The 12,253-nt window shown below is 41.6% G+C and overlaps 1 protein-coding gene across 1 annotated transcript in view; it reads left to right on the top strand.

Annotated features, from left to right (window-relative positions):
* Positions 1 to 12,253, top strand: part of LOC126253103 (uncharacterized) — a 44,019-nt gene that overhangs the window by 19,454 nt on the left and 12,312 nt on the right. The window contains exon 3 of the mRNA XM_049954209.1: positions 3,234 to 3,320. Within this exon, the coding sequence (XP_049810166.1) occupies positions 3,234 to 3,320 (87 nt within the window). The remainder of the gene's footprint in view (positions 1 to 3,233; positions 3,321 to 12,253) is intronic.

Genomic DNA, 12,253 nt, shown 5'->3' with positions numbered 1-12,253 from the left:
TGCTGATAACCTAGAAGATAAATATTATGCTTTCCACAACGCCACCTGGTGTAGCCGTGCGGTCTAGGGCGTCTTGTCACGGTTCGCGTGGCTCCCCCCGTCGGAGGTTCGAGTCCTCCCTCGGGTGTGGATGTGTGTGTTGTCCTTAGCGTTAGTTAGTTTAAGTAGTGCGTAAGCCTAGGGACCGATGACCTCAGCAGTTTGGTCCCATAGCCCTTACCACAATTTTCAATTTCCCTTCCTCAACACATTTATCATTCTCTTTGAAAGTTGCATTCCAATATAACGTTCCAAACAGGGATTGGCACTAACATGCAGCCTGAATGGCTGGGGGGTTAAGAATATCATGTAGGACAAAGTGGGAATTACGTCAAAACGTTAGAAGCATTCACAATCGAGCTGCAGTAACTCATTACAAACAGTAAGGTGGTTAAAAATGTTATTAGCAACGCAAAAGGAATGTGGTGCGCAAATAGAATAACTAATTTTCAGGATAAAATTAAAACCATATCGTCGGTCATGAAGAAACTGTTTCTTCAGCAGCACCAGGTTGAGGAAATAAAGTTAATGCGTTGTAGCAATGTTTCAGTTACTGTTAAATCGGACGTAGGTACAATATTGAACAATCAATTTCTCAATATAGCAGCTGAACTAAATAGAAGCGTGGTTCCTGCAGGGAATCCTACGACTGTCTTAGAAAATAGCTTTCCGAGATCGGTATCTGAAATACTCCTCCACGAAAGTGACAAGCGGAAGATTGTGTCAATAATTAAATCACTAAAGACTCTGGACTCTCGTGAGTATGACGAGGTATCTAACAGAATACTAAGGTACTGCTTTGCATTTTAGCCCAGTACTTAGCCATATTTGTAACTTTCTTTCCCTTCAGAATGATTAGTTTCCTGACAGATTAAAGTACTCAGTAGTGAAGCCAATTCAAACAAAGGAGAAAGGAATAATGCAAACAATTTTAAACCCATTTTTATACCATCAGTGTTAGCTACAATTACTGAAAAGACTCTATATACAGGGGTAATTGAGCGTTTCGGTTTGCATAATTTGCTGTCAAATGTGCAGTTTGGTTTAAGATGTAGTTTAACAACTCAGAATATTGTATTCTCTTTTCTCTGTGAGTCACTGGACGGATTAAATAAAAGGTTGCAATCTCTAGGTGTCTTCATTGATTTGAGTAAAGACGATGGACCATTATGGAATAATAGCAGTAGCTCACAACTGGTTCACCTCTTACTTTAAGAGTAGACATGAGACGGTTGTTTTCTGCAGTACTGAGAATGGGTACAACGCGCAGTCCCAGTGGGGCACAGTAACGTAAAGGATGCCCCAGAGGACGGTGCTGGGACCGTAACTGTTTCTTATTTATATGAATGATATAGCTTGTGGTATTACAGGTGATCCTCAAATATTTTTGTTTACTGATGACACCAGCTTGGTAGTTCAGCATATTGTGTGCAATACTGACACAGTATCAAATACTACAGTACAAGACATAAGTTCATGACTTGCAGAAAATAAATTGATGCTACATCACAGTAAGACTCAGTTTTTACAGTTTCTGTCACACAGTTCCACAAAAACTGATATTTTTATTACAAAAAATTGGCATATGATCAGTGAGATTGTACAGTTCAAATTCCTAGCCGTTCAGATAGATAGTAAGCTGTAGTGGAAAGCCCATGTTCAGGAACTTATTGAAAAACTAAATGCTACTTTATTTACCATTAGAACAGTGTTAGAAATAAGTGAGAGTTCAGCACGAAAAGTAGTCTACTTTGCATGGTATTATATTTCACGGTAATCTTCTGATTCAAAAAGAGTATTTTTGGCTCAGAAAAGGGCGGTTCGATCATTATTGGTGCAGTTCTCGAATCTCTTGTAGACTTCTGTTCACTACTCTGGGAATTCTGACATAGGCCTGTTAATACATATTTCTGTAATGTCGTTTATTGCTAACAATATCAGCTTGTTCCCAAGCGTTAGCAACCGTCATTCAGCTAATACTAGGCAGGAAATCCGGTCTGCATTTGGAACGCACCTACTTGACTCTTCTGCGGCATCCATTTTCGATAAGCTACCACAAGAATTCATATGTTTTAGCAGTAATCCACTCGATCTCAAGTCTAAATTAAAGATTTTCCTCTAGGCTCACTCCTTCTACTCCGTCGAGGAACTCCTGGAAAAATTTAGAGAAGACCCTAAAACCTGTGTGTGGTACATTGCTGTTAATGTTTATTTAAACGTGTGGCATGTCATATGCCTATGATTCATACACGATTCATTTTATATGTTATTCCTCTTTAGTCTTACTATTCCGAGAATTAGCTGTTCTATTTGCGTACCACATATCTTTTTGCATTGTTAATAACATTTTAAGTATCTTACAATATTGTTTGTAATGAGTTGCTGATATCATATTCCGTAGGCCAAAATTAAGGAGCAAGTTTGTATATATATACTGGGCACCCTTCCCGGTGGATTGTCATGTTGAACTGGTTGGACTGTCATGATCACCTATGTTATAATAAATAACATGCCACTTGTTGAATAAGAAGCGATCAGCACATCTCAGAAACGTTTCTTTAAGTCCTGACTGAGTATATTAGAGTCATTTCTAGATCAGTTTATTATACTTATAATTATAGCGTCATGACCACTGTTGAGGCTATGTAAAGATCTCACTCAGATCAATACCCGAAGATCAGCAGGGCGAATGATGAAGGGCTTGTACGATTCGGAGGAGAATTTCACTGAAATAGTGAGAACTGTAAACTGAGATATACTGAAAAAAGACGATAAATATATCGCTAAAAGTTACTTAGAAATTTTCGAGAACAATGTTATAGTGAATTCAAGAATATTCGTCAATGGTATATCGCTTCCTTAAGAAGCGTACAGATAAAATTGAGCTGATAATGACGTCACTGGGGTATGTAAGTAGAAATTCACTTCTGTTATGCATTAGTGAAACAAACGAGAAAAAAATCTTAATATGCGGTACACTAAAGAGTACGTTTTACTGTGCAACGTATAAGAATAGAATGCAACTGTTTAACCCTTTAAAATTATGTTTGTTTGTTAACCTATAAAATCTTAACGTAGATAGTGTTGTATAACTAAAAGATATATTTTTTTAAAAATTAGTGAATTAATTAATAATTTCATCTTTTATATTAAAGTGTAGTGGGTTTGTAGTTAAGAGTATTACGTTTGTACAGGATTCACGCGAGGCTCATCACTTGGAGAGGGCGAAGAGGCAGACGCCAAACGGTAACAGAGCACAGCTCATTGACAACATATTTCAGGTAAGACATACTGTGCAACACCCGTTTAGCCTAAATCATCACCAAGTCTAAAGTGAATTATGGCAATATTTTCTAGAACAGCAACCAATCTTTCTTACTCTGCAGTTTTTATCCTCTACAGCTCCCACTAGTACCGTGGAAGTTAGTCCCTTATGTCTCAGATTACGTGCTATCATCCCGTCCCTTCTTCTTGTAAGTGTTTGCCATATGTTCCTTCGCCAGTTCTGTGGAGAAACTCCTCATTACTAATCAGTCCACCTAATTCCCTTCGTTGTTCTGTAGCACTACATCTCAAACTCTTAGATTCCCTTCTGTCTGGGTCTTCCCACTGTCCGCAACACATGACCGTACAATGCTGTGGTCCAAATGTACGTTCTCACAAACTTTTTCCTTAAATTAACGCCTATGTTTGATGCCAGAAGGCTTCAGTTGGGCAGGAATGCCCTCTTTGCCTGTGCTAGTCTGGATTTTATGTCTTGTTTAGTCCGTCAAGGGTTATTTGGCTTTTAAGGTAGCAGAATTCCTTAACTTCGCCTACTTCGTGATCACCAACTTGGATGTTAAGTTTCTCGCTATTCTCTTTTCAGCTACTTTTATTTATTTTTTCTTCTTCCCGTTTACTCTCAATCCATATTCTGTACTCATTGGACCATTCATTACATTCAACAGGTCCTGTAATTTCTCATTTTCGCTGATGAAAGCAGTTTCATCAGCCAATCTTGTCACTGATACTCTTTCACCTCTAATTTTAATCCCACTCTAGATCCTTTCTTTTATTACCGTAATTGGTTCTTTGGTGTATAGATGAAACAGCAGCGAAGAACGGCGTCCCTGTCTTACACCCTTTTTGGTCCGAGCACTTTGTTCTCGGTCATCCTCTCTTGACTCTTGTACAAATTGAATATTACCAGCCTTTCGCTACAGCTTACTTATATTTTGTCAGAATTTTAAAAATCTTGGATCATTTGACATTATCGAACGCAATTTAGTTCCACAAATATAATAAATATATAATGAATTTTCTTCATTCTTCCTTCCATTATCAAGGGTAACGTCAGAACCGCCTCTCTGGTGTCTTTACCTTCCAAAAAATCCAAGTTAATCGTAATCCAACAGATCCTAAATTTGCTTATCTGTTCCTCTTGTCAGCAATTTATGAGCTCTTAAGCTGATTGTGAAATAGTTCTCGCTCTTATCTGTCCTTGGTACCTTCGGAACTGTGTGGATGATATTCCTAAAGTCTGATCGTACGTCGCCAGTCTCATAGATTCTACACATCAACTTTAATAGTCGTTTGGTCCCCACTTGTCCGCCGGCCGAAGTGGCCGTGCGGTTAAAGGCGCTGCAGTCTGGAACCGCAAGACCGCTATGGTCGCAGGTTCGAATCCTGCCTCGGGCATGGATGTTTGTGATGTCCTTAGGTTAATTAGGTTTAAGTAGTTTTAAGTTCTAGGGGACTAATGACCTCAGCAGTTGAGTCCCATAGTGCTCAGAGCCATTTGAACCATTTGGTCCCCACTTGTCCCAATGATTTGAGAAATTGCGATAGAGTATTATCTATCCTTCTGTCTCATTTTATCTTAGCTCTCCCAGAACTCTTTTGAATTCTGACTATAATTGTGGATTCCCTATGTGTTCCATATAGACTCCAATTTCTTCCCCTGTCACGTCAGCACACAAGTCCATTCCGTCATAGACGCCTTTAATGTAGTCTTTTTAGCTACCCTCTCTGTCCTCTGCGTTTAACCGCAGGAATTCTCATTGCACTTTTAATGTTACCGTCCATGCCTTCTATTTCCGAAATCAGTCCTCCCAACAATCATATCTTTTTCGAGTTATTCATCTTTCCAGGAGCCATATCACCTTTGATGCCCGGCACTTCCTATCTATTTCATTACCAATGGATTTTGACTGTTGTATTCCTGTGTTTCCCTTAACATTTTTACACTTCTTTCTTTCGTCGATCAATTGAGTATTTCTTCCGTTACCCAAGATGACTTCGTATCTACCTACCTAATACCTATGCTTATCTGGCCAACATCATTTGCGATTGCCCTTTTTAGAGAACTCCACTGCTCTCCAACCGAACTGCCTACTCTGGTAGCCCTTAACACAGTAGTCACATCCTTAGCGGACTTCAAACACATCTACTTCCTTCCCAACTGCTTTTTCTGGACGGCTGTCTTAAACTTCAGCCTGCTCTTCACCATTACCAAAATTTGATCTGAGTCTATATCTGCTCCTGGATACTCCATACGGTTCATTATACTATTTAGAAAACTGTTTCTAACAATCGGGTACTTAAGCTGGAATCTTCCTGTGTTTTCGGATCTTTTCCAAGTACACCTCCTGCGTTTGTGGCTGCTGAACAAAGTAATCTTTATTATACATCTGAAGTTTATTGCAGAATTCAATAGGTCTTTCTCTTCTCCCTTTCTTGCTACCAAATCGATATTCCTCAGAAAATCTTTCTTCTATTCCTTCCCTACTGCAGCATTCAAGTCAAACATGACTGTTAGATTACCATCTCCCTTTACATACTGAATTACAGGTTCAGTATCCTCATATACACTCCCTGTCTCTCCATCTTCTGCTTCCGACGTCGGAATGTATACCTGAGCTATCACTGTCGCTGTTGATTTGCTGTCGAATCTGATGAGAACAACCCTTTCACTGACATTTTCACAGTAGCTCACTGTCTGTTCTATTCGTATCGAATCCTACTCCCGTTATATCATTTTCTGTTGCTATTCATATTCAACTACATTACTCTGAGCAAATATCCTTATCTTCTTTGAATAAAGTCCTTATCTTCTTTCCGTTTCAGTTAACTGTCCCCCACTATAGACTGAGCCTTAGCATTTCCCTTTTCAGCCTTTTTAACTTTCCTACTACGTTGAAAGTTCTGTTATTCCAAGCTCCGAGTCATACAATATTATCTAGTTGTGGGCAACTTCATTTTTTTCTCATATTTACATTCCCCTTGGCAGTTCCCTCCCGGAGATCCGAGCTGGGGTCTAATCCAGAATCTTTTGCCAATGGAAAGATCATAATGACCCTTTTTCAGTCACAGGCAACATGTGCTGTGGTTACACGTTACGTGTCTTAAACTGTGTGGTTTCCATTGCTGATTCTGCGTTTTGGGGGAACTTTCCCACCACAAGATCAAGAGAATGCACTGAACCTCTGTTCGCTCCTCCGCTCTCTTTGGCAAGGCCCTTGGGTGGTTCCGAATTTGGGACCCAGAACGCCATCGCTTCACCACGGTCATGACACTTGAGAAACTAATAGGTCGCACTATTATAAATATGTCATTCAATATGATGAAAACTGGACCTGAATGCACACTACAACTGAAACTTCCTGGCACAGTTAAACTGTGTGCCGGAGCGGGATTCGAACCAGAAAAAGTTTCATATCAGCGCTCGCTCCGCTGCAGAGTGAAAAATTCGTTCGTAACTACAATTATTCCTCCATGAAAGGAAAATAAAAACAAAGTTTTCAATCAATAAGACTTTAGAAAATTTACTTTGCGCTAAGCCTATTTAATGTTTTGATAACTTTCGACATATTTGTACTTTTCTTGCTAGATATAGTGAAATCACATAATCGAAATATTGTAATCCAGCCTCTCTGTATGCCCCGTTTCCACTACATTGCGTTAGGCAACCATCACAGCACTGTTGAGAAGCAGGTTAACTAGCTGCAGGAGTTGACTTAAGCTTAGCGCTGTAGCGACTTACAGATTATCAACTCAGTGTCAAGTGACAGGAATTTCTGTTCTACGTTTCTACGTACTTAGGTGTGATATTTATTTTAATTAACCCTAAACTTCGTGTTACCCCTCGCTGTCTTCAATCGCGTACTGGACCTTTTTCTGAAAATGATTTATGATTGCATTTAACTCTCTTCTTCCTTCATTGGCAACATTAGAATATCCGTACATACGCTTATTATGACTAGAACAAGTGACGTGAGTAGCCCTTTTGTTCTATTATGTCTCCAAAAGCCGTGTCTGTAAACGTTGTTTCATGTTTATGTGTAGCCAATTCGTTTGTAAGTCGAACTTCTGGCTTAGTCTTTTATGTTCTCCTTCATTTTTTCCTACCTTATGCTAATCTTGTCTACGTAAATGCTACAGTCGACGTACTCTCTAACCTGTATCATATATTAATTTTTTTAATAAAACGATCTTGATTGAGAAAATATTGCTTTCATAACGCGTTTCGCCTTTGTAGAACATTTATCTTGGATTGAGAGACATTCGTAGTCCTATTATGCTATGGTATAGGTATAAGTTCAGGTTAACGAATGTATCTCGAACCACGATAATGTCATGACACCCTACAAAGGCAAAACGCTTCATCAAAGCATAATATCACGATCAAAACGGCTTTTTTCAAAAATAATACTTATAAGTATGGGAGATGTCTATACATGTTGTATTAGATTTTCCTACTTTCATTCCCTCTACTGATGCTTCCAGCATCGAGTTACCATTCGTGGATATCCTCGGCTATACCTTTTAGTATCTCTGCATGTAATGCTTTAAGCGACCACTTAATTTTTAATATTATTTGATACGGCCTAATTAAAGTGCGTCAGCGTTTTCTTCTCCAGTTTATCGACGGTCTACCTTTCGCTTGCATATCAACATTTCATACCAGTAGAAATGGGATCTTCGTGTGTGCCCATCTGCTTCTAGTGTCTTATTTGCTTCTGATTTCATTGTTTCAAAATGAAAATACCGTCACTACACAAACATTCTCTCGTGAATTTAAGCTGTTCTGCTAAAAGATACCCCCTATTTATCTACAGGAACCTCGAGAACTTTTACCTTAGGCTTCATGTACGTATTGTTAATGACGTAAAATGGGATTTACTTAAAAAGAGCGCACTTCCCTGATTACGTAAAGTATCTATTGTACCTATTTACATTTTTTCTGTTTTTCTTATATAATTCGGCCTCACATCACAGAAGTTGTTCCATTACGAGTTCCAACTTATCAACATCATGATGACTTGGTAAAAGTGAAAACTGGTAATGGTAAAACTTGTGACGTGATACTGAAATACACTGCGTGAAAAAAATGAAGCACCCATAAGGCATGGTTGGGTGTCAATTTAACTTCGTTTATACAAACACCATCGGCCACCAGAGTGGATTAGTGTTGTTCGTGTTTGGTATTCTTACCAGGCCTGATAAGCTACATAAGGGGCATGACAGCGCCAGATGTTGAGTGATCACTGACAGGGCCACGAAGATGCCCTATTTGGATGTGAGACAGCGTTATCAGCATCTGATAGAGTTTGCAACGAGTCTCACTATGCGTCTCCATTTCGTCGTCTGGGGAACAGTGCAATATCAAGATTTGTGGGACATTCGGAAGAGACAGTGGCCTGATGTTGGACCGCACTCTAAAGTGAGTGCAGGCTTTCTCGTCAAGATTCGACTCGATATCTGACCACCACAGGGAGGACCGCTGTATTCTGCACCAAGCTCATCTTAACTCCTTCACATTTGCGTCTGCCATCCGACAAGTAATAGACTCCCTGAGTAGTGGTGGCATCATCCCAGGGAGGGCATCACCCCAGTGAGGGAGTCACCCCAGGTGCGGCGTCAGGCCAAAGTAGCGTTACCCAGGATGGCAGCAGTGACGTCAGCTGATGACGCGATTGGTGTCATTCAAGACGGCTGCTTTTCGTGGGAAGATAGGTCAATTGGGCTACTTCTACTAACCTAAGAAAATGGCGAGAAAGAAAGGGCTACCTCCACTAACCTAAGTTACCCCTTCCTAGGAACTGGACACAAGTCTTTATTTAATCAATTAAGGGAAGTCTCACCATCAAGTGAAAAATGGATTCGAATTTCGAATTTTACTTTAAGAGCTTACTCCTGCAGCTGATGGGGTTAGTATGGAGTTGCCCCCCAATAGAGACTGCTCATTCAATTCGAATATAATTTGTTTGAATTTTTATAAATTTGTTTACATTTATAAAAAAATTTAAACGAAGTTGAAGCAGCCAGACCAGGCAGTTACCGTCCCATGCGCAGGCTACTGCCAACACTACAACACGAACGAGTGCATATAGAGAATTCCCATGACCGAGCTGCACAGATTGCCAATGAATGGAATCGCATTGTGCCGAGCAACGACTCGCGATTCTGCACTATCCAGGAAGGCCATTGTTGGTAATAATGCGACGGCATGGGGGATGTCCTATTCTTCCGATGTTAGTCCCAGCATCATCGTGAAGGGAGCCATCGGGTAAGGTTTCACGTTACCACTGACAGTGATTGAGGTAATGCTCAAGGCGCAACTGTACACCACGGTCATCTTGTGCCATCATGTGTTACCCCTTATATGACAATTCTGCACTATCCAGGAAGGCCATTGTTGGTAATAATGCGACGGCATGGGGGATGTCCTATTCTTCCGATGTTAGTCCCAGCATCATCGTGAAGGGAGCCATCGGGTAAGGTTTCACGTTACCACTGACAGTGATTGAGGTAATGCTCAAGGCGCAACTGTACACCACGGTCATCTTGTGCCATCATGTGTTACCCCTTATATGACAATATTGTGATGCCATTTTTCAAGAGAACAATGCTGGTTCACACTTGGCACATGTCTCTGTGAACTGTCTGCGTGATGTTGAAGTATTCCCGTGCCCAGAAAAATCCCCAGTCTTTTGCCGCTGTGTTATTGCCTTCTCGACTCGATGCTCATTGGCCAATGAATGACCGAGCGAGCGAGCTAGCGGCACCGCGAAGACATCTATTGGCAACCACATGGACCAACAATTTACAACTACTTCCTGGCAGATTAAAACTGTGTGCCGCACCGAGACTCGAACTCGGGACCTTTGCCTTTCGCGGGCAAGTGCTCTGGAGAGCTTCTGTGAAGTTTGGAAAGTAGGAGACGAGGTGCTGGTGGAAGTAAAGCTGTGAGGACGGCGCGTGAGTTGTGCTTGGGTAGCTCAGATGGTAGAGCACTTGCCCGCGAAAGGCAAAGGTCCCGAGTTCGAGTCTCGGTCCGGCACACAGTTTTAATCTGCCAGGAAGTTTCATATCAGCGCACACTCCGCTGCAGAGTGAAAATCTCATTCTGGGAACTTACAACCAGCGCAAAGGTAAACTTACACTTTTACACAGTCCAGTCACATTTATGTGACCACCGCGTGTGTTCGAAGTCAGTGTGCAATAACCACACACAGACGGCAGGTGACACCACCAGTAGTAGACGGTACAGAAAGCTTGTCGAGAGGGGGGGTGGGGGGGGGGGATAACAGTGCAGTCGCTGTCACAATGCGGAAGCGGAAGCGGAGCGATTCATCAGACGATCAAAAGGGCGTCATCATTGACTTTGGGGTTAAGGGTAAAGGCATTTCAGAAAGGCTATGTCTATAAACTGTTCGCGTGTCGCTGTGGTTAAAATATACCGTGCATGGAAAGATGGTGCTATCCAAACCCGATGCCGACGCACCTGTTGTGCACCACGGACAATAGATGACAGGGCTGAAAAACATCAGAGAGGACGTGTGCTGCTGAATAAACGTGCAACTGTCCAGCAACTGACAGCCAAATTGAACGAAGGTGCTACCAACAATGTTTCCTCAATGACCTTTCAGCGAACGTTGCCTAGTTCATGCACACATGCTGACTCTTGTATATCGGCGATGAAGGCTGGAATTTGCATGTCAGTACCGCAATTTGACGTTCACTTAATGGCGACAAGTGGCCATTTCATATGAATGACATCTTATGCTTCATGGGACAGATGAGCGTTGGCGTGTACGGCATGAAACGTCTGGAAGCAAACACCCTGCAACAAACTTACAGTTTTTTTTTTCCCTCGGTGTGATGCTACATGCCAGCAGAATAAGGCAAAGTGTCCCACAAAAAATGGTTCAGATGGCTCTGAGCACTATGGGACTTAACATCTGAGACAGGATTCGAACCTGCGAGCGTAGCAGGCGCGCGGTTCCGGACTGAAGCACCTAGAACCGCTCGGCCACTGCGGCCGGCAAAGTGTCCCACAGCTCGCAGTGTAAGCGTGTGTTGTTCAGAGAGCACAAAGATGAGTTTAACCTACTCACCTGGCCACTAAACTCCCCTGATTTAAAGATAATCGGGAATCTGTGGGACCATTTCGACCGGGCTGCCCGCGCCACTGACCCTCAGCCGAGAAACCTAGTGCAACTGGCTACGGCACTGAAGTCGGCAGGACCCTACTTCCCTACCGATGCCTTTCAGAACCTCATTGTCTCTCCTCCTTCACGTCTCAAGCTGCAAAAAGTAGTTATTCAGGTTTTTGTCAGATCTTCACATTAATCGTGAGTGGACAATGTAGTTACGATGCGTAAAATTAAAATTCACCTCGAATTTCGATTAACATAGGCTTGTGAGATCGGAAGAATAATTTTTTACACCATTTTTATGAAAACAGTCCACAATCTTATCGTATTTCAGCCCGCTATTCACCTGCGCTCTCAACATATTTATCAAATAATCAGTTAAGTCACTGCGGCCGACATTCCCGCGCATTATAATTTTCCACTTAATTAATGCTTATTGCTCTCATTCTTACCCAAGGCTGATGCTTACGCTGGTGCGATACAATGAGAGGAACGCTTACAAGGACTTCCCGGCTTCGAGAGAAGGTAACTCCACTTCCAGCAGCTACGTACGCTACATTCAATGTTTTATCGAATCTTGAAAGTCAGTGTCATATTCAGGATGTGCATGGTATTCATTTTGTTATACTTCAACGAATTACTGTCGTAAAACTTCTCATCTATTACAGTTCCTGGGCCATTTGATCGTAGGGCCATCTAACTCGTTGTGGTCATCGCGGTACGGGGAACGATGGTTTAATAGGAAATACGAGGAATCAGTTATTCAAGCTACATTTCATTTCACTGTCACAACA

The sequence above is a fragment of the Schistocerca nitens genome, chromosome 4 (assembly GCF_023898315.1).
Source record: "Schistocerca nitens isolate TAMUIC-IGC-003100 chromosome 4, iqSchNite1.1, whole genome shotgun sequence".
Taxonomy (NCBI): Eukaryota; Metazoa; Arthropoda; class Insecta; order Orthoptera; family Acrididae; genus Schistocerca; species Schistocerca nitens.
Note: the sequence above shows the minus strand (reverse complement) of the source record. Positions and strands in the feature narration are given on the sequence as shown.